The sequence below is a fragment of the Pseudorasbora parva genome, chromosome 20 (assembly GCF_024679245.1).
Source record: "Pseudorasbora parva isolate DD20220531a chromosome 20, ASM2467924v1, whole genome shotgun sequence".
Classification (NCBI taxonomy): Eukaryota; Metazoa; Chordata; class Actinopteri; order Cypriniformes; family Gobionidae; genus Pseudorasbora; species Pseudorasbora parva.
In genome coordinates this window covers 27,778,285-27,802,290 of record NC_090191.1, presented here as the reverse complement: position 1 = coordinate 27,802,290, position 24,006 = coordinate 27,778,285, and the positions used below count along the sequence as shown (strand labels likewise).

The 24,006-nt window shown below is 38.5% G+C and overlaps 1 protein-coding gene across 1 annotated transcript in view; it reads right to left on the bottom strand.

Annotated features, from left to right (window-relative positions):
* rap1b (RAP1B, member of RAS oncogene family) overlaps positions 1-24,006 on the bottom strand; it is a 68,800-nt gene that overhangs the window by 21,146 nt on the left and 23,648 nt on the right. Inside the window, exon 2 of the mRNA XM_067427077.1 lies at positions 5,549-5,628. Within this exon, the coding sequence (XP_067283178.1) occupies positions 5,549-5,605 (57 nt within the window). The 5' untranslated portion in view covers positions 5,606-5,628. The remainder of the gene's footprint in view (positions 1-5,548; positions 5,629-24,006) is intronic.

Genomic DNA, 24,006 nt, shown 5'->3' with positions numbered 1-24,006 from the left:
GTAACAACATCAAGAGACTGACACAGAAGAGAAGAAATTGCTGAATAAAGTCATCGTTTTTGTTTTTGTGCACAAAAAGTATTCTCTGATGTCACATATGGATTACTTTGATGATGTTTTTATTCCCTTTATTCCCTGGCGGAAGGTGCCTTTTGTTTTTAGGCTATCGATGAGCAACAACACATTAGCATGTGCAGTCTCACTTAGGCACACAGAAGTCGGCACAATGCCCATCTGAGTGGATCCGCTCCTGCCTGCAGGCAGATGGGCTCTCTGTGTTAGCTATGGCAATCCATCATTACAGCACAAGCTGACCCTGTTGCTTCTGTCCGACTCTCTGCACTCCCCTGGACTACCTCAACTCATCCGACGGATTGACGAACAGGGCGTTGCCTAGTGATGCGACAGTTCCTCAAAACAGAGAGACCAAGTCAATGTTTGAGAACAGCCCTACTCGCTTTTCTGTTTTAGTTGCTGTAGTCAAGGGTGCAGTATTAGCATGAACACACAAACACATGAGTAACTTCTGAACAAAACCAAAGAAATCACTCATGGTGACCAAAGATGAATCCATGCCATTAGGTCATACATGTCAACAATATTATTTACCATATAGCCACAAACTCCTGACCACAGTGTGTGGTTTAAGAAAACACACATTTAAAAAAACACTTTCCAGTTTTAGAGTTTCACTATTCAGACAGAGCACAACCGTCACCAAACACATTGCTTTGAAAATAAATAACATTGAGTTTTATAGTAATTGTTTTCTATTTTAATATATTTAAAAATGTAATTTTTGTGTATGTAAAAGAGGGCCAGTATTCAGTGTCACATGATCCTTCAGAAATCGTTCTAATATGCGGATAAACATTTTTTTTGAAACCATGATACATTTTTTTTTCCATTAATGAATAAAACATTCAATAGAAGAGCATTTATTTGAAATACATTTCAAATGCTACTTTACTGTTCTATTCATTTGAATTCATCCTTGCTGAATAGAAGTATTCATTTCTTCTTCTGATCCTAAACATTTAAAGTGGTCGTGAACTGAGAAATCTAATGTTCCTTAATATTTTGACATATAAGTGGTCATCAAACTATAAGAATACCCTGCAAGTTTCACTTCAACTGAAAACTTTTATTGTAACCAAGCCCAGCGAACTACATCGAATGACTGTGGAATGTACCTATGAGGTGAAAAAGCCCCTCTGCAGGAGAAAATGAATGTCTGCTTCATCATCGCAACTTTGGTCCCGCCCACTGGCGTGTTAGTGAGATGACGAGGAGAGAAGCGTGATACAGGATCACTGGACAAAAAATCACACTACCTTCCAAAGGATCCTAATGCTAGGAATGTGGTTATTCATTTTCAATGATGTGAATGTCTCAGTTGAGCATTATTTATTTGTATTCGGTACTTTTTTTAAATTCGTGGATTCTTTGGTTTTAAAATTTTGGCGCAGGCTTTGAATGAACTGTGTTAATTCTAATGTCTGACTTGTGGCCGGTGATTTCTGATATGTAATGATTCATGTACAGTCAGATGTTCTTTATCTACATATCAGTAAATCAAACCAGTGAATAAACAGTCAACTTCACATTGTTTCTCTTAGTAGGATGAAAATAATCTTATTTAAACTGTGACTAAATTATATATGAAAAGCGATCGTCAATCAAACAATGTGAGTTTATCAGTAAACGAGTTCTGGACTCTCACCAAAACTCCCCTTATAATAAACAAATCTCTTACTTACATTGTGTTTGCACTTTTAGTTATGATGAAAGCATTTCGTTCGTGTGCAGAAATTGAGTTAGAATAACGAGATCGCTGCTTTCAACACATCTGTGATCGGCTGCAACCTTTCTTGACACAATCTAAATATAATGCTATAATCAAAACTTCACGACTAGTTAACCTTGGGAGCTGTAAAAGTAAAAAACGCGCTAAAGGTTTTCGAAAGAGTTCCACATGTAATGCTCAGTTCAAATGCAAAGATGTTAGCCAATCACAGCAGTGGGCGTTTATACTGAAGTCTCACAGCGAACAGAGTGATCAAATCAGAGGGCTAAAATAAGGCTAGAAAAATGCCTTTTATTTCTTATTTATTATATTTTTTAATGAAAAAAAAAGTCATACTAACATTATAAGTGCACCCCAGGAAATTATAAAAAAAAATAAAACAAATGTATAAGGGGTGCATACAAAGGGGTACATTATAAAACAAAAAAATGCAGTTCATGACCCCTTTAAATGGTAGTGTATATGAAACATGAATAGTAAGAATTCTTTGAAACAAACAATAGCACTCTTTGTACTTGACATTAATGTGTACAGTTCAGGGATCAGCTGTGGATTTATAAAGTGCTTTAATTTGAAATAGACAAATATGTAAATGTCAAATTTGAGACATGCAGCGAAAAAAAAAAACTAAATTAGAGACGTTAAAACGATCTCCCATACTTTAAATACTTTAAAGTGATTTGAATATGTAATGTACCAACCTTTACAGAACAATTAGTTCATTCATTTCGGTAAGACCTGTATTTGTTTCTCTGGCAGATTTGCGGGGCCACTTATAAAGTGGGCAGCCATTGTTGTAGTCTATACAGCTCCATTACAGGACACCAGGCTGACCCCACATAGTAATGATCTGATTTTACAGACCTGTTTCTTTGCCGCTGTCTGCATGGAGCAGGACAGGAGCTTAATGCGAATGCATTTACAACACGATTAACTCTGTGTGGCCATTTCATCCAGACCCATCCATAGTGCTCCAATTAGAGTTAATGGACAATAAAAGTCCATGTGCTTTACGCTGAAAGAGGTCTGCGCCGAAAGGGAAGAGGATGGAGGTGGATGGTTCTCACACCCTGTGGCACACATACAGGCAATGGGCTCTTTGTTGGGCCCTGAGGTGAGTGGGTCGGGCCATTGTGGCTGCTCTCCAATGGGTGAGCCATTTGAGTTTACTGGGATGGAACAAACTAGGTCAAAGTGGTGTCAGCGGGACGTTCAGTATTACATGCAGAGTACTAGCATGTTAGCGAGCTAAGGAAGCAAACGGTGACCTCAATGATAAGAGATAATTCATAAGGAAACAGCCTCTGTTTTTAAGCGGCAGATCAAATGTGGAAATTAAAAGTTAATATTCTCAGCTAGCATGCAGCAGACATTTTTCCACAAGGTTTTGTCGTTCTGACCAACTGAATTTCTGAAGAAGAGCTGCCGAACTATTTGTGGTTTCACAATGCTGTTCTGACATATATTATGCTGACTGAATAGAAAATGCCAAAGCACTGAGGCACAGTCATTTATCCGTTTCCGTGACTCAGCTTTGCAATGTTTTAGTGGCTCAGAAAGGGCATTGCAACCAACCAGAGGCCGGTTTAGTTCTCACAACCTTTACCGACCTGATTGGAGACAGATGTTCTCCAGGGACGCTGGACAGAACGGAATAGCAGCTCTTTCAGATGGGGAAACTAATTCCTCTTAGATAAAGTATGTTTTTTTCCCCCATATATAAAATGCAATTTGTTATATGTGGTAAGGGAGGTTCATAAAATGGAAACCACAGGCAAGAACAATTCATATGGATTAAAAAGTAGTTCCAAACCTATATGATTTGTACAGATTGATTTCTGTAGAATCCAAAGGGAGATATTTTGAAAAAAAATCTTTGAAAGTAACTGGGGTCAAGTTTTTGAAAGTAACTGGGATCTTTCAAAAATAGAAGGAAAAATAACCCTTAAATTATATTTTATGTTCCACAGAACAAATAAAATCAAACAGGTTTGAAATGACATGGGGATAAATTAATGATCACAGAACTGTCATTTTTGGGTGAACTATTCTTTGAACGTCTCAACCAATGACAAATACAATGATATACTGTAAGACATACTATATACAACTCCCTCTGTGTGTGTGTGTGTGTGTGTGTGTGTGTGTGTGTGTGTGTGTGTGTGTGTGTGTGTGTGTGTCTGTGTGTCTGTGTGTGTGTGTGTGTGTGTGTGTGTGTGTGTGTGTGTGTGTGTGTGTGTGTGTGTGTGTGTGTGTGTGTGTGTGTGTGTGTGTGTGTGTGTGTATATATACGAACTTACACTAGCAAGCAAACTTTTTTTTAGTGAGTGTCTCACATTTACCTGCTATCTTCCATGACATTATTACATGAGGCAGTAGTAGCTACACATTGCGTCATCGTCTTCTTTCCATTTTATGACAAGTGCCAAACAGCGTTAAGTTGCAGTACCACCTACTACTATGTTGGAGTATCAACAAGATACTTGCACTGTATTAATATGTGGTTTAAGAGCCCCTTTCGCACCGGGTAGTTCTAGGAATAAGAACTAGACACCAGGGTGATTTCCTGAGTACCAAATGTTCCCCTAGGGCATTGGTCTCAAACTCAATTCCTGGAGGGCCACAGATCTGCAGAGTTTAGCTCCAACCCTAATCAAACACACTTGATCCAGCTAATCAAGAATTGCTAGAGACTAGCAGGCAGGTGTGAGATGGAGCTGGTTGGAGCTAAACTATGCAGGGCTGTGGCCCTCTTTGACCTGAGTTTGAGACCACCGCCCTAGGGCCATTTTCCTGGTTGCATCCGCACTGCCAGCAAGGAACTCTGAAGTGATGCAAGCTGTGCTTGTTGTTGCGACTTTTAATTTGGCTGTGCAGTGGACATTTTGACGACACTGAGAACGCCACATCCTGAGCACAAAGTGCTCCCTTTCTCCATCTTCATTCAATTGTGATCTGTCTATCAGTCCTGTCTAATACGATATATTAGATTGATCTGTACAAATAAAGTAGACAGTATATGAAAAATCATTAGTGTTTACTGTGTTGTTGATGTCCAGTGTCGCTAGCTGGGCATAAATACACAATCATGTTTCTCTCCGTCTCCTCAAAAATGCTTTGGATATTTTCCTTAGTGTAAAGGTTTAGAGGTCCATCTATCACTGTTTTTAATGTTCGTAGCGTTAGTTTGTGGAGTAAATATAGAGGCTATAATCTGTGTGTATATACAGCTTTTTTAAATGGCGGATGCTGGTGTTTTGCGTGCATTCAGCCAATCAGCGTACACTTAAGTCACTGGTAGTTCATATTATACTGGGTTAGACCCTACACTGAAGTAGAAGCTAATTTTGTTCCCCCAAAAGGCGTTCCTAGAACTAAAATCAGTCCTAGTTCCTGTGGTGCGAGCACACCAAAAAGTTGCTACATCCGCCATTAGTTCTAGGTACAATACAAAGGTTTCTACGGTGTAAAATCCGTAGAATGGCTATTGTCGATACCGGTATAACATCCCTAGACCGAATTGCTTGAATTGGAGATCTTTGTTGAGTTGGCGTCACAAAAAGTCATAATGGAAGAACCTTAGCATGCACCCCTAATACATTTTAAGGTCTAGTTTAGGACCAGGTTGTAAGATAGTTACAAAAGATAAATCGACTTGAAAAGTGTTGTTTTACGTACAGAAGGAAAGAGCATGAAAAGAGAGATAACAGGAATGAAGCAGGGAAGGATAAATCCACTTACCAGCGCAGACTTGCCAACACCTCCTGATCCAAGGACTACTAACTTGTATTCACGCATTGTGCAGTGTGTCCGTTAACTACCTGAGGAAGAAACAAGACAAAAAAGATGGTAACTATCCATTTTGTCAGTCTTAAGTTACTCAAAGCTTATTCAGTTGACTTTCTTTTAAACTTTTTAACAAAAAAAGTTCATAAAAAGGACTTCAATGGATAACCCGAAGCTGAGAGGCGTAGTCAATCAAGTAACAAAGTAGATTTAGACCTGTGGTTGGCTCTCAAGTTCATAGCTATCAGAAGTCCTCCAGCGTGAAATTGCTATAAAGCTGAGTATCTAATCTGAACTGCACCCTCAAGACTCCTGCCCACTCATTAATTAAGACTATTATGTAGTTTCCTTTGACATCACAATTATTATGCAACTTCAGCTTTTGCATTTGTAACACCTCAAAAAGACTATCGATCATCTGACACGCAAAGCTGCACTGGCCACGAAGGTGTTTGGTTTGAGGTCGCAAATGTGTGCACTCATGCCATTTCCTTCTTCTCAGGAAGAGAGTGGAACAAGAGCGGTGTGCTGGGGTTGACACAGATCTCAGATAAATGACACACATCGTGCACACACACACATAGACAGATGTGAACCGCTCCACACCCTGTCTCTTGGGTCTTTCTGTGTCTCTCTCATTCCTCAGCAATCTCATGCAACGCTTAGAGTAATACAATTACATACAGATATAGTATACGAATGTGTGGTGGCGTGGATCTGAAAAACACTTTATGTATGCAAAAGCAGTACTGAACACATGGTCAACGCACCAACTTAACGTGAGCTCGTATTGATGTGGTGGTAACAAACCTAATTAAGTGGCGACCAATCATTCGTTGGTTGATTCCACCCCAAAAGTGTAAAGACTATGGAAGCGAAGACCAGCCAGACATAGCAACATTGAAACAACCAATGGCATCGTTTTGAGTTATTCATGCCATGGCAAACCAATGGCTGGTTGTTTAGAGAATTTCAGTCCTTGTTTTGCAGTTTCGCTATAGCAACCTTGAGAATGCAACACATTCTTCAATTATATTATCAACTGAGTTTGAGTCTGACACATTTCAGAAACCAACAACTTACAAAACGAGCTTGTTTTTGTGTTCACCTGACCCCAGCTGGATTCGTTTCTTAGGGGGGGCGTTTACTCAAACACCCAAAAATTGGTCATGGGAGACATTTATAAAAGGTGAGGAGCTCAAAAACAATGTGAAACACATGGCAACGGTCATATATGTCTGGCTGAATATGTCTGTGGGAGAGGCCCTGTGTGGCGGGGGAAAATATCCATTGGACCCATTGGACAAGTGTTTTTCTGGCTACCTTTTTTCGGTCCTGTCAGTAACATGATTAAGACACACAGGTGTACGTGTGAAAATAAGTGTAAATGCTTGCGATTCCGATGCTGTATCAAGAGAATTGATCCTCACGTATCATCAGTCGTCCACAGTTCACATACTTCAGCCATAAATATAGGTAAAATAACAAAACAATTCCCCTCATTCCACCCAATCATGAGACCACAGAGCAGACTAAGAGTGGAATGGGGAAAACAGGAGGCCTATATCAGATCCAGCACGCTGGGTTTTAGTGGGCAATGACTGCTGAATCTGGAGCCAGACTGACTGTGAGACCACGCTCAGATAAAAGAGATTACCACTTACATCTAATGCAATAGACACAAGAGTATCTGAGACAGAGAGCTGCCCCATTCCCCTGCACTCCCCTCTCAGCAACAGATCAGTGCCAGCAGCTCCGTGCTGAAGAACAAATCCTCCGCTGTCATCTAGTGCTCTGCTTTCCATTTACATTGGCAAAGTACAGAGGGAACGGGAGATGGAGCAGGAGGGAGAGAAGAATTGTGTGGAAAACTGAGTGGGAAATGTGAGGCTGATAGAATAAGACGCGCTATCAATATGGGAATACTGTGTTTTAAATGGAAAACATCTTTTAAACTGATGTATCGTTGTATGTGTCAGTCTAGAGATATACAAACGCAAATATAAATGGAAACGTAACCTCTGAAGACCTAGTTCTTCTTCACATGTGGTTTATACAGTGTACACTACTAACTGTTTATTTGTGACTACACAAGTTGGTAGCTGAAATAAGAAACAAAGCCCAGAAGTGGTGAGAACAACTGCGGTTGTTTGGGTCAAACTGACTGCATCTATATAAATCTTGACAACAGAGTGAATCAGTCCATTTCGTAAGGGAAAGGTCTGATTAGATCTTCACATATGCATTCCACATATGCTTTTGGTTGTCAATGAAGCCCTCAGGCACCAGGGATTTACAGGCTTACATCACAGAAGCAGGGGAATCTGGGTTTGTGGGAAGAAGACATCGCTGTGAAATCATCTTTATTGCAGCTTTCAGGGCCATTCTGGATTGGTAAAGTGTGAGGGATTGAATGTGTATGTCTTGCATAAGTAAAATAATAAATTATAAACTCACAATATATTTTTTAGATCCAAGATAGCTTTCTTGGAGCAGATATTCTTCAATATGAAACAAGAAATTTGAAGGAAAAAGCTCCTTTAGTGCAAGTCTACATAATTTTTAGTCCCTTTTATCATTTCAAGCCAACGTTCTACACTCCAGTCCAGTAGGTGGTGGTAATCTGTCATTATTTTCTGGTCATTTAATAGGTGTAATAGCGGTTAGCAAAGAACATTTGGTGTGTAAGAGGACAGCAATGGTGGCCATTACGATTTTATTGTAACATTTTTTAAGCCAAAACAGATCTGAACAATTGGAAAATGAGCAACCGAGTTGACCTTTTTCTGTGAGACTCTTGGCTGTTTTACTGAGTCATAAATCATCAATGTACAGACATTGTGCTCAATTAAATTAACTGAATAAATTGAACAATCCTTAATCAATTATTCAGTTCAATTTGATGGAATTTTGCTATTAATTAAATTGCATAAATCTTTAAAAAAGGCTTTTGTAAAGCTACACTGTGTGATATTTTCCCCCATCTAGCGGTGAAAAGCTTTATGACCATCCAGTGAATAATAGTTTCTGTTCCTCATAATTCCGAATTTTGTTTTAACTCCTATGGTGGCTGATTTAGTCCAAGATTAACATGGCTTCCAGTTCGACCTCATCCATGAGTGCCATCGAGTGTTAAAACGCGGAAGGCGAAGCTTGAATGTACGGGTAAATCCCTCTTTGGCTAATGTACTTTCAAGATGGAGGGGCAACATGGCGACCGGCATTCGAACCCCTCACCTGTATGTATTTCCAATGGCATATTACGAGAATACTTTATTACTTGAAAGAAAATATACATCAATGAGCACATATATTTTTGAAAGAAGCAAATATACATCAATAAGCACATATATTTTTGAAAGAACTAAGTGTTTTTAGCTAAGAATAAACTAAAAAAGTTACACAGTGTAGCTTTAAGTGTATAGTTTCAATAAACATTCTACAATATAACGAAACCGAGGAAGGATATCCTTGAAATAACTTACAGAATGACCTTTTCTAGCTGATGAAAGATAAAAATACTGACAGCCAATCAGAATCGACCTGACTTTAAAGAGCTCAAACATTTAAAGCAGCAGACGACAAAACTGCAGAGCATGCTTAGAATAAACAGAAATTATCACTAATATAATGCCTCAAGTAAAGGTTACGAGCACAGAATAGTGCATGAGCAGAAAAACATGCTGATAACTTAATAATCTGGCTTTATTCAAACAATCTTTACCTAATGCAAGGAATTTGTTATTGGGAATTACAGCTTGAGTCATAATTGTAATTCACAAGAACTTCAGTGATGCTGTATCACAGTGCATCAAAAAAACACTGCAGGCTACTGAAGCCTGTGGTTGGTGGTTTAAAAACGATTGTGGGAGTTCAGGGTGTGTAGATGAGACTCTTTCGATGGTCATATTTAAGCAAGAGTGTGCACATGACAGGGTGGATTATGACAGGAAATAGTACTTGATTTCTCACACCATCCCCCTTTGACACACCACGCCTCTTCTGAGCTATAAAGTCAAGTGATGACAGGTTCAGCTCAAAATATCTCCGAGCCGCACAGCATTGTGCAAGCTGACTCGGAGGAAGACGGCGCTTGAACTGATCTGTCTGTGTGACCAAACAGGCGACATGACCCAAACTCATCCTGACCTCTGACCCTCCCAAATCAAATATAATTTGTTTTCAGAAGGAAGTGGATGAATCCTAAATCTATTCTGATGGGAATCTCCACACGATTTGAGAGTTTACTAACACTACCCGCTCTCTAACACGTCTCCTCTACGCCTTGTTGAAAAATTAACAGGCACACTGAGGCATTGCAACTGCGAACTGATCTCTCTCCTGCAATGCTTCCTCTCTAGTAATTAACGAAGCAAGGTCCCATGACGCTGTGTAAGAGGATTTTCGCAGTGATGAAGAAACCCAAAAAAACAAAAAACAGAGCAGACGCTTCGGATCTTCCTCTAAAGGATGACTAAGGTCTGGAGCTTCAGCATGCTCATGACCTAGCTAAACTTTTGAAAACAAAATGGGGATGACTTTAAAAGGACAAAATACATTCTATAAGAAGAATAAATGAATATCTTTATTCACACCAAAAAAGTACAATATTATACTTAGCTTTAGTGAAAAACAATAGAAGTGTCCTTTTAGGCTAGGTAAACAAGAGGCATGTAAAAAATTGTGTATATAAGTATGGAAGCCATGTAAATATGTTTATCCATGTGGTTTGACAGCTTTTGTATGTGTGACAAAAACCATGTTTACGCCCAAGTTTATTGTGTTTAGAATGGCCAGATACACACTTAAACTGAGGAGATAAAAAATGTTAGGTAGACACGATATTATTTATATATATATATATATATATATATATATATATATATATATATATATATATATACACACACATACATACACACACACACATACATACATGCATACATACATACCCAGATATATTTTTTGATACTGTACATTATAATGTTATGATGCCTGGATAGATTCTAGCTTTTAAATGTTTATTTTTAATTTAGACCAAATAGTGTTAGAGATATAGAGCTTTTTTGTATTGGCCATCTATCAAATACAATATCATAATATGAAAATAATTATGGGTTTATCAGAAACATGAATCTCTGATGTAAGAATTAACCTCAACGATTGGGTACTGCCAGGTGTATTTTGCCTCTCAATTGCAAAAGCTAAATCATATTTTAACCTTTTGACAGTCTCACCATCTGCTTCACTCTGCTGCAATCCCACAATTCTCTGTCCATGAAAGCTGAGTGGCATGCTTGCACAATGAATAGAAAATACCTGCTCAGGGAACATGCAAGTTAAGGGCAAACTAAGAAACTAACTGACAAGCTTTTGACAAAAACAAAAACATCAAGGCCATGGCTTTAAATGACTAATTTACAAGAAGAAGAAAAAAAACGTAGATGGGCCTTTTTTCTCTAAAATATTTTCTTTCTTTTAGTTTTTGAATTTCCGCCACTTGACGAATACAGAGAAAACAGAAGCAGAAGGAAGTGTTCTCAAAGACTTCAAAACAGGGAATCCACTTATCGTTTGGGCACCTGTCACCTACAGTCAAAAGCGGAGTAATATCATAAGAGAATGAGAATGAGAAGAGACGACTTCTTCTCTGAACAATCTTCCCAGACATGTTTCGGCAAAGCTTCCTTCTGCCTGACTGTATTACACAGCGACAGTGGAGGAAGAACAGCTCTTGGGCTAACGGCTGAGCAGCCTGCATTTGCTAACCCTCAGGTTGTCCTCAGAAAAGGTCAAGAGGGTGACAGAGACTGAAAGTGATTCTGTGGTGAGTGGATTCCACATCTAAGACCCTCAAACATGGCGTTGAGCTACTTAAAGCCATTAGAAGGGCTGTAAGGACAAGCATATCTAGATTGATATAGAAGAGAGAAAAAAGCCCACTAACACATTCATCAAACCTGACGTCACGTCTCATTGATGTCTCAAGATGTGGGTCAACCAATCACATTAATCAAACTGTATTCTGAAGCTATAAAATGTATAAAATATTTTATAATATATGTATAAAAATATATATGTATAAATGTGTATAAAATAGTGCAAATACCTAATCAATATTATGACTACGGCTTCCGCAAATATTAAAAAATAATAAAATATGAGTGTAAAAAAATTATAATATTTCATATTATACATAACATTATGACCACCTTCCGTCCACCTTTTGCTGCCAAAACAGCCCTGACCCGTCAAGGCATGGATTCCAATAGACATTAGCATTAACACCATAAACTTCATGTAGCTACAGTAGCTCGTCTATTTGATCAGACCACACGGGCAAGCCTTTGCTCCCCACGTGCATCAATGAGCATTGGCCGCCCATGACCCTGTCGCCGGTTCACCACAGTTTCTTCCTTTGACCACTTTTGATAAATCAGACTGGGAACACCCCACAGGTGCCCCTGTTTTGGAGATACTATGACACATAATAATTCATTACATTTATATAGCGCTTTTCTAGGCACTCGAAGCGCTTTACATAGAAGGGGGAATCTCCTCAACCACCACCAATGTGCAGCACCCACTTGGATGATGCGACGGCAGCCATATTGCGCCAGAACGCTCACCACACACCAGCTGATTGGTGGAGAGGAGACAGAGTGATGAAGCCAATCAGGATAAGGGGATTATTAGGAGGCCATGATGGACAGGGGCCAATGGGCAAATTTGGCCAGGTTTCCAGAGTTACACCCCTACTCTTTACCGAAGGACATCCTGGGATTTTAACGACCACAGAGAGTCGGGACCTCGGTTTAACGTCTCATCCGAAAGACGGATTCATCACGCCATCACAATTTGGCCCTTGTTAAACTCGCTCAAATCCTTACGCCTGCCCATTTTTCCTGCTTCTAATGCCCGTTTCACACATACTCCATTTGCAGTGTATGCGGTACATATTTTTTTCCCGTACCCATGTTAATGGATTACAGCTTTCACTCTGCACGTGGATGCGGTCCGTCAGTGTGCGTTCCAGGAGCGGTGTGTATACAGCAGCGCGGCGATTGTTTCCACATCGAGTCTATTTATTGCTGTGCTGGATGCGCTGAATTAAAGTGACATTGTTCGCATTAAAATAAACGTATTGACGTGAAAATCTAGTAATTTCACCACAGATGCATATAATTTAAATTTAATTTATAATTCTACTCTGTCTCAAAGTCATCACATGGATGGCTTCTTTTTGCCTCGGGTAAAGCAGGGAAAACGACACCATACCTGGCATTTAGCTAAATAAGGACAAATAATGGATAGCACTCGTCCTTCATCCTTTCTTGGAGGAGGAAAAACAAAGTAATTTATGACCTGCTGGATTTCTTGTACAAAAAAAAAAATATTACGAAATTAAAGACAAGATTTTTTTGTAATTTGTATTAATTGTAATTTATGTGATTTTAACATTGACTATAACATATATGTTTAAAAGTTTTGCCACTTGGGTTGCGTGAGCAATGTAATATATAAATCTAAAGGCTATATAAATATAAAGTAATTTTTTAATTTTTTAAACGTCACATCTATGAAAGAGTGTATACAAGTGAAGTGCAATGATGACAAGCCATGTTCAGTAGCCTAACAACTTTTACATTTAAAATAAAAATAATGAATAAATGTTGTGTTTGGGGTATACAGCCACGGACAAGTTACGCACCGCAAACGTGGCATATGTGAAAGCACAACAGCGTGTGCGGCTCCTGCATTGCATATGCACCGCAACACGGACCGCACACACATTGCTGACGGAGTATGTGTGAAACGGGCTTAACACATCAACTTTGAGGAAAATTTTTTAACTTGCTCCCTAATATAACCCACCCACTAACAGCTGACATGATGAAGAGATAATCAGTGTTATTCTCTCACACACGCACACATAAATACAGTTTGTTTCCAGTTACTGTTGTAGTATTTCTTGCATGTGAACCTTGCAGTCACTGTTTAGTTGAATATGAGACAGAATCATCCAAATGTATTATTTGAAATGAATAATTAATTGCATATCTATGCAGCTCTTGTAACTAATCACCTGAAAGTATTGGAATGTAAGAGGATGGTCATTTTAATTAAGTCCAGTTAACATTGCCAAGCAGAGCATTCAGATCTCTGAATAAATCTGCAAAACGCTAAACGCATACCAAGGCAAAATACAGCGCAAGCGGATAATATCTCTGCAATGCTTTGTTTATGACCTATTTGCTAACAATGCCTCCTACCTCTTTACAGATCTTTGCAAAAAGAGATTGCCATTTTGGTTTAAGATTACCTTATATGCTGTTACAGGCGTAGTAAAGTAAAAGGTCTGTTAAATCAAGCACAGAAGGAGAAGAAAAAGAGCTCGTCTACCAGACATCAGCGTCTAACAGACAAATCAGCCTATTTGACCAATACTTTTGAGTGCTAAGGTAAGGGAGACTAAAATGTGGAACGGAACAAATCAACAGTCTTGCTCTGAACTTGCCGGTCGGCCGTCAGGGCAATATTCAGCTAATCACTGGAGACTCTGCTGGAAAGAGCTGCATCAGCACTTCAACATGCTGCTGTTAGCCTTCTACTAAAGCTGGCTCACAAACCTACTGATGACAGAGCACAAGAGGTTTATACCAGAGCACAGTCCATCTGAGAGGACTTAAGCGCACATCAGAATTAAAGAAATGTGTTAAATGGAAGAAAAGGGTGCTATCTTGGTTTTAGGACATCCCTGGTTAGGTGTTGTGGCCTTTACAGATGTTCTTCTTAATTAGTACATAAAATATACACTCAGGACGTAACACCCCACCCATAAATGTCAAGCCGTGTTTAGACAACATGATACACCACACTAAACGTCAAATTACAGATTTTAGAGGTTTGGCATAGTAGCAAATCGCACGTCACCCAGGATTAGCTAAAATGATTTGGGAAAACAGCTTATGTCCAGCCAAGTCATTACCTATGGTATGGTCAACACCATCAACAGGAAGTCTGGAGCATACACCAGTTTGTTCAACATAATGTCCCAAGATAAACACAACGCCACATAAGGAGGACAGCAAATGCTTATTCCTGTAGGAAGTGTAAAGGTCATTGAGTTCATGGAGCGGATTACGATCTGAAAAATGACTAATCAACACTGGAAAAAGAGAAGAACGAGTTTATCTGCACTTGACAGATGGTGGCATCTTTCACCGGGAGGCAGGCTTAGGTGTAAACGCAAACTGACAGGCTATAGACACCAGGAGTCAGCGAGAATGAAACATCTTTCCACGGCTGCGAGCATCAGAAGCGTCTTTTTTCAGAGCAAAGCAGCAGCGATGGTTGTGAGCGTTAAGTCGAACAGCATCGAGGTGGGGGAGAGATGGTCTGAGTTCTCACATTTCAAACCTCAAAGACTTCTCCATCTCAGCCAAATTCATTTCGGCATGTGAGCGCTGGAAAAAGTCTGCGTTAGCCAGCCGTAATGTCTGTGACGTTTATTTTCAGACTCAGGCAGAGACGACTGGAGAGAGTGAAGGGTGCACAGTGTTAGAGCTCAAGTGCTAAAATGACAAGCTAGTTAATAGTCTACAAGCATCAGCAGCAGTGACGGATTTGACACTATCAACAGAACAAATGATTAAATCTTAGTTTAACGATAAGCTACGCTGCCACAAAGACAGGCTGCAAAACTACTGCTGCCTTGATGTCATGTTGGCATGATCACATTTACTACCCGAGTACACATGAATGCCACAATACAGTCAGAATTACCAGTGGGAGGCTGTATTTAGTCTGACACACCAACAACTTGGAAAGTCTGAGCTTGAGCTAAGAATCATGGCAAAACCAAATTGGTATTAGTCGTTATATGTTGCAATTGTAAATATTTACTGTACAATTTAGATATATTTTTGTGTAAATGAAGAACAGCCATAAAGCTTAGTGAACGTTTGTACTTTTTTAGCTGTTCAACCACATTTCCTATGATTTTCTGTGGCTGCAACAGATCAAATTTTGTGGAAACCATAATACATTTATTTCAGAAAAGAACAGCGTTTATTTAAAATAGAAATCTTTTGAAACATTATAAGTCTTTACTGTATTTGATGCATCCTTGCTGAATACAAGTATTAATTTCTTTAAAAATATACATTACTGACCCCAAGCTTTTGCAGGGTAGTAGTATACATATATATGTCTATATTATAATTATTAAAGGATTAGTTTAATAACTCTAATTAGCAGTCTGGAGTACTTTTATTATGGATGGATGCATTTTTTTGAGCTTCAAACTCATAAGTACCGTTCACGGCCATTATAAAGCTTGGAAATTGCGTTTATCAGAAAAAAGAAAGTCATATACACCTAGGACGGCTTGAGGGTGAGTAAATCATGGGCTAATTTTCATTTGAAAGTGAACTAATCCTTTAATAATAATAGTATTATATTAGTCAACTTTAATATACTTGAAAGTAGCTCCACCCAGAGGGAAATCTCATATATCAAACATCAAATATATTCCAAATTCCTGTGACTTCGCTGTATTTGGCTTCAAGTGTAGGGAACTTGAAGTGTGTCCTGTTGCACTTTGTTACAAGATGACATTATGAAATGCGAAATATTCTAACTAAGCGCTGCGATGTCTCATGATGTCGCTAAACTGATTTCCATTTGTGAAAAGCGTCGCCTGACATTACAATGCGGAGTGATGCTGCAGCCTTTGCATAGCAGTGTAAGAAAACAGACATGCAAACACACACGGTGACTCACTGCAGCAACTTACTGCCTAAAAATGGCCACAGTTTTTGGGACCGAACAGGGATGAGGCATCAGTAAATCTCGGTTGCATTGTGACAGGCCACACAACACACACAAACTCTGTGGTAAAGCGAGGCTTAGCAATACTGTAAATGCTTTAGCTACTGTAAGCGTAATAACACCCTAGAAACGCCATCAACTCTGATTCTGAATCAATAGCGCCCTGCACCTCTCTCTTTCTCTCTGCCCCTGCATCAACGGCTCAGGTTAGTCCATTTATATCAGGACCGCTGTTCCATTTTTGTCCGACTTCTCTTTTGGGTAGCAATTAGTCAAAGTGAATCCCCACTGGGAGCGGAGATACACGAGAGGAAACTCCACTGCCAAGTTGCACGTGAACATTTTAAAAGACCCCCTTCTGTGCCATCCGGAGCTATTAACCCTCTCGCCCGCTCTCCTAAAGGGTTACAGAACGCCCTTTTAATGAAAGTGGGGTGGGCCCAGCTGTTAAATTAACACAGCTGCTTTGCCCCAGGTGTGATGGCACTGCCTCAATAGTGCCCTAGAAATCACAGTCATCAGGCAAAAAGAAGCGTCACATAATGTCATGTTACTCACTTTACAAAGCCGTAGATAAAAGAAAAGGAGGAGAAAGTGACATCACAGTGCCAAAAAAAAGAAGGAGGGGGTCATGGCATTAATCCAGATATGCTCCACAACCACAAAGTGTTTCGATTAACAAATGATCTGCTCTTCACAGCACAGAACCTTCCCAACAAATTGTACAGGCCTTCTATGAAGGGAGCGCATTGTGTAGTCACACATTAAGGCTAAATACGTCCTTCCAACTCTTTCCCCACTATTGACTGAATTGTCTGTCATTTATGACACAACATTGTCCATAATAGATATGTACTCTTTGTATTAAAGACCCCCTATGGTGAACTGAAAATCAAGGTTTTAATTGTTGTTTATGTCTATGTGGTGTTAAATATGTTTTAAAGGTGCCCTAGAATGATTTGAAACAATATTTTAAATTGTTCTCTGAAATCTAAATAGAGGGTATGTGGCTTATTTATGGTCAAAAATTGTCCAGATACGGTTTTACAGGTCCATTTACAACGCTAGAAATTGTCCCTAGGATGTAATGCTGTTTTTGCCTTATTTGGAAGGGTCATGAATAATAATGCAGAGTTCTGCTCTGATTGGCTGTTTCACTGCACTGCTGCTCAATGACAGCTAACACATCTATACCATCCGTCATGGCAATGATTTTACAATGATAGCTTCTTAACTTTGAATCACAAACTGAACTGGGTAGCGCGTAAATATGTTGTTTACAGTAACGTTACAGTTTGACAGTAGAGTACTGATTTAAAAGTCGATTTATTTAGCCGAATAAAGTAATGTAGAATCCACTAAAAAATAGTCAGTGTCATGTTTACTACTCACCCGCTGCAAAATAATCATACTTCGGTTCTCAAAAATGTATATTTATTTAACAAATTGACTAGATGCCTTATCAAAAGACTATCTATCAACTTAGATGGTGAAGGTGACGTTAGCAACAAGGCTGGAGTGAGCGATCTGTAACTAAACAGTAAACGCAGTTAGCTTCTGAGTAATGTGTTAATGATGAAATATAAGCCAATTTAGATTTTAGTCCATCAAAAGGGATTGACATACATATACTGTTGTATTTTATGACAACACTGGCAGGAAATAACATTAACCTTTGTCATTTGACAAACTGTTGTGTGTGCTACTTGGAGTTTCCAATACTAGCATCTTGCGTTAGATCTAGACAACACAGGATATTATCGTAATGCTGTCTTACTAAGAAACTTTCAATTTTAATCTGAAATGGGTTCGACAGTCAATAAGTGGATAAAATCACTACTTACTGCTTGCAGGAATACGGTTGGAATCGGCCCTTTCTTCAGTATCAGACGCTGACCGAATCCTGGTATATTGCCCCAGGTTAGAAAAACTCTCTGTGGTGAAATGGGCTGAGCAACTAACAACTTTGAATTACATTGTTGCGGTATCCGATTGTAAATAAACAACCATGGCTGTTGACATTGTTTATCTGTGGGAAGGCTATGAAAATGCCTCACATCCCCTGCACAGCCTGGAACATGACATTTGTGTCCATGATCTCCCGTTTTTGCTATCCTCGCGTGTCACTTGTTTATCTGCCGAACTGATGATTTAAATGCGCAGTTCCGTCTGAAAATGAACATTGGCTGACATGCAAATGTTGGGGGCGTACATATTAAGGATTCCAGCAATTGTCACAGTTGGCGTTATGTTGAAAATAGCCTGTTTTTCCGTTGTGTTTTTCACAAACAAGATTTACATATGAAGGAGGAGGCAATGGTGTTTGAGACTCACAGTATGTGATGTCCTGAACTCTTATTATTTCGCAATGTCAAGGTTAATTGAATTTTTCATTCTAGGGCGCCTTTAAAGGGATAGTTCAAACAAAAACAATACAAATTTTGATGTTTATCTGCTTATCTCCAGGGCATCCACGATGTAGGTGTGTTTGTTTCTTCAGTAGAGCACAAATGAAGATGTTTAACTCCAACCGTTGCACTGTTCCAGTCATATAATGCATGTTAATGGGGTCAAGTTCTATGAGAGTAAAAAAGCATACACAGACAACTTCAAATTAAACCCAGCGGCTCGTGACAACACATTGATGTTTTAAGACACTAAAAGATCAGTTTGTGTGAGAAACCAAACAGTATTTATATCATTTTTTACCTCAAATACAACACTATGTACAACAGTAGCGAGCGCGCCATCACTTCCAAAATATCAAAATGATATAAATACTGTTTGGTTTCTCACACAAACCGATCGTTTCATGTCTTAAGACATCAATGTGTCGTCACAAGCCGCAGGGTTTCATTTGAAGTTGTCTGTGCATGCTTTTTTTACTGTAATAAAATCTGACCCATTGACATGCATTATATGACTGACACAGTGCAACGGTTTGAGTTAAAGATCTTAATTCGTGTTCTACGGAAGACACAAACACACCTATATCTTGAATAACCTGGGGGTAAGCAGATAAACATCAATTTTTTTTGTGTGTGTGTAAACTATCCGTTTAAGACAAAACATGAGCAAAATTCGTAATTCAACACCATTTCTGGATATTTTTTCCCCCTTTAAAACTCCAGTGATCCAAAGACAGTCTCAAAAAATGTGGTTTTAAATCGACTATTTCTTACGTCACAAACTACCTTATATCCAATCACGTCAATGTGTGGACAGGCTAAAGCATACTATAAACTATGACCGCTCTGGAGCAGCCATAGATAACTATGACCGCTCTTGAGCATCTCAAGAGGTTATCCCGGTATATTTTTCAGTTGATGTGAAAATTGTGTGCATTTAGCAATATAACAGATTATGTTAATGACATATATTATGATGTTATAATGATCTATATTCCTGTAACTTGAGTAAAGTTGACTGGATGGATCTCTGAGCTGGTCTGAATGAGAGTGGGGGCGGGGGTAATGTGCATATTCATGCATATACATTTGTGCATTAAAAATGTTTAAATATGTCATTTTGGCCAGAAAAAAAATATTATACTTAATTTGATCAGTGATAAATCACCATCTCTTAAAGGTTGGCATAAGATTTTGAATTAATCCCCTTGGAGCGTCTTACCCATGTATTGCATCAAAAAACAGGCTAGTTTTATAAAGCCTGGACCCCATTTCTGGACTATTTGGAAACTCATTGCCCTATTATTTTACAAGGAATATTGTAACTGTATAACTCTTGGTCCTCCTTTTGACATATGTTATTGTCTTTTTTTCCCCCTAATCCGTTCTATGATGTAGTCCTGTTTTATATAAAAATCTGAGCATTTTTTTCTCTCTCTCTCTTTCTTTTGCATGTGTTTGTGTGATGGTTCGTGATTTCTTATTGTATTTTAATGAAAATTCAATAAACATAATTAAAAAAAGAAGTAATTTTGGTAATCAAAGATGAGTTTTAAAGGATAAAATGAGTAACTAAAGAGGGACTTTAATATTGTTTTTATACGGTTTTATATCACTGTAAACAAATTAACTTCAAATGAACAAATGTAATGAAACATAATGACTTGAAAATGTGGCGTCAATGAGGAAGTTTTAAAAACAGCCTTCACATGACAAGTCCAGAGCCATACAGACTCCCAGAACACTTTTGGCTCGGGACCACGTGTCTAAATGCAGTGTGATCCAATGTGAAAGGGAAAGGATGAACAGAAACAAGCAATCGCTTATCAAAGGCAACCACCCAAGGTTGTTTCTATTACCTAAAGAGACCATTCTCTAATTTGTCCACACTGGTGCTTATCAAATTGGCATCGAGATGCAACATCCTCTGAACATTTTCGAAATGATTAGCAACTGGGTCAAGCCTGGTGTCAGAGTGAGATATTGCACTCTGCTCAGACAAAAACATATGGCTCAATGAGAGTTTAGGGGAGTATCAATGACCTGTAGCCCCTTCGCCCCATCGGCCAATTCCCAGGACTCACCTCAACCTCTCACCCATCATTTGTCATTTCTCAGTGAGGCACGGTCAGGCCACAGAGATCCTGGCATGATTCCCCGAGCCAGAGAGAAGAGGAGGAGGAACACACAGGATCCATAAATCATATGCAACGACAAGATCTCTGACAGGCGCAAGACTAATCTATGACTCACAAATACTAAAACTCAAGAAGGAAGGGTCATTTAACCCATGCAATGACAAAGCATGTGCATTTAAAAGCCGCTATTTCAAACGAGCGTTTAGATGGTGATTAAATCCCAGTTGTTGTACTGTTGGTTGCCAGTAATCATTTTTATGTGACTGCTAGGGTCAACGACAGGATGCTATTTTGTCGGGATCCATTCATTTTATTCAAAAACACATTGAAAATGTGATTCATAATTACATTGATTTGACTACAGCTCTTCTACGAAGAACATGTTTACTCAAAGTTAGATAGTTAGTTAAAAAACGGCAAAGTTTTGTTACAATATTTCACATATATCTACATCAAAACAGTCATGTGATGCAGCCAGTGTTGTTCTTGTTAACTGTTTTTGTTCATTTATAAAACACTGAAAAAAATAAAATAATAATATATATATATATATATATATATATATATATATATATATATATATATATGGAAATTAGAAATGGTGCCTTTGTGACTATCCTGAAAATATGTTTTAGCTGAATCACTAAAATAACATAAGATAAATGGAAATATAAAAAAGTAAGAACAATTACAAAAGGTACTATTAATTAAAAGCTACTTCAATAAATTCATAAAACTACATTAGTAGTTACACGGTGCAGCCAAGCGGCAACCTCCCAGTTTCTGTTGAAGCCAATATGGAAGTGACTTAAACTGCAATTCCTCGACTGGCCACTAGGGACAGGCTCCAGAAGGGAGCAGAATCTCATTGAGCCCCATGTTAAAATGCCCAACTTTACAGCAGAAAATAACATGTTTACAGCCTGGTACAAATTGTAGTTTTAGTCTATACGGCTAATTTTGCCCTTCATGACAACTGTGAGGGGGGTGAATTTTTTATAAGTCATTTGTTTACATTATATAAAGCCTTAACGTTTTGCATAATTCAGGGCGTGGTCACTTTGATTGACAGGTGGATAGCCATTTATCTGCTGTCTGTTAGTCATCGCTTCACCTCATTTCTGCCGACGTCCCACCTCTTAGCCCATTTTCTGTTATTTGGGTGTGACGTGCTGGAAAGATTGCAATGGCCAGCTTCAGAACTGCTCTTTGGAATTCTATGGGTAATGTCATGGACACTACGTCCATTTATTTTTTACAGTCTATGGGTGCAACCATGCAGAAAGAAAAAAAATCCAGACCGCCATGGTCAGTTGGTTTTTTATGATATCCTGTAAAATGTCATGTGGTACATTCAATTTGAAATGCATCTTCAACAGTCTCTGCCGGGTAACTCCCACTGGAATTTATTGACTTGGCTTTATTGCTGCAAAATCTCTGTCAGAGTGAATGCCCCTTGACGATCAATGTGAAACTCAGAGATTTCAAAAAATGATGCACGAACACAGCATGTTCATGTTTAGTGGTGAGCATTCAGTCAGGCGGCGCCCAACCTCTTCCCAGACTGCGTTCCTGGAAAATCTTTCTGATGCCTGGGAATTACTCAAACCATCCTAACAGGATTAAGGCACCAACACTTCATTGTTTGTGGATCCCAGCAGATGAGTGAACAAACTATGCTCTAAGTCACAAAAAATGAGTATGGAATCATGGACCCAATGGCAAAATCCTCTCCTGGCGTGTCAGAACACATATGACGCGCTGCTCAGAATTTGTAATAATGCGTGTATGGCTCTGGAGAAACTTAGCCTACATTCAGATTCATGGAGAGATACTGCTTTCAGTTTGACTTAATCTGATGTTAAATTACCATCAAATAAGCACTTCACGGAAATGAATGATACCCAGGAGTCATAAGGTCTAGCATACCTGCCTTAAGTCAGTTATTGTACCATTTTCCATCAAAATTTAATGACTTTAATGCAGAGTTTTTGAGCCATGAGGTGGTTTTAGGTCAGAGTTCACTGCTCTGTCATTACTCAGATAGCAATTGCGAACGTGTTGTGTCAAAACGCACATGTCTGATGGGAGAATAATCCATTATAGGCAAATAAAAACCCACACACATTAACCCTAATGAACCTGGATCACAGAGCAATGAATCCTATCAGCTTAAGTGTGATTAATTGATGCAATACACAGATATGAGAGAGGTCACTATATGCGGAACATGACATGCTGGCAATAACAAACGATTACTTTATTGGCCAAGGCATGCTTGTGGTTTCCAATTAGGGCTGGGAGATATATCAAATATTTACGGTATATTCACGATGATGTTGTTGCCGATATACACGGAAATAACATCATGAATAATTGCTATGGCTTTAATGCCCATAAGTAGAAGAGCAGAAACATCTAAACAGCATCTCTGATTTAACACTCAGTAGCTAAAATGAGTTCATTTATGAATGATTCATTTAAACATACTGCTTTTTTCAGACTCTCCATTTCAATGAATCAAATGATTAATTTGCATCATCACTTAAAAATGCTCATAGAAGTCCCTGTGTGGCATCTTTAACGTGTTCAAATTAAAATATGTATGTAGATAATATTATTTATTATTACGTACAGAAGTAATTGTAATTGTTATATTGGGGCATAGAAAAATCATTTTATGTACATTTCAGAAAAAAAATTGTTGAAAACATGCAATCTAAATTGATATTTAATTAATTTGACTTCTTTCGGTAAGAAATAAATACATATTTTTGCATAAATATTACATTTAACATTTATTATATAAATTGCCAAATGGGACAATTTACTTCAGAATTTATGAACACAGAAATTAGTTCTGCTTGTGTTTCTGGCCCAGTGTCTGTTTTGTCAGAATAGTAAGTCATATTATTAAATAAAAAATAATAAAAAATACAGTTATTAAGATTAAAGTTAAGAAGCTTGAGTTTGATAATATTTCAATTTGTTTTGAAAGTCTCTAAAACATACACTCTCAGAAGAAAAGGTTCTA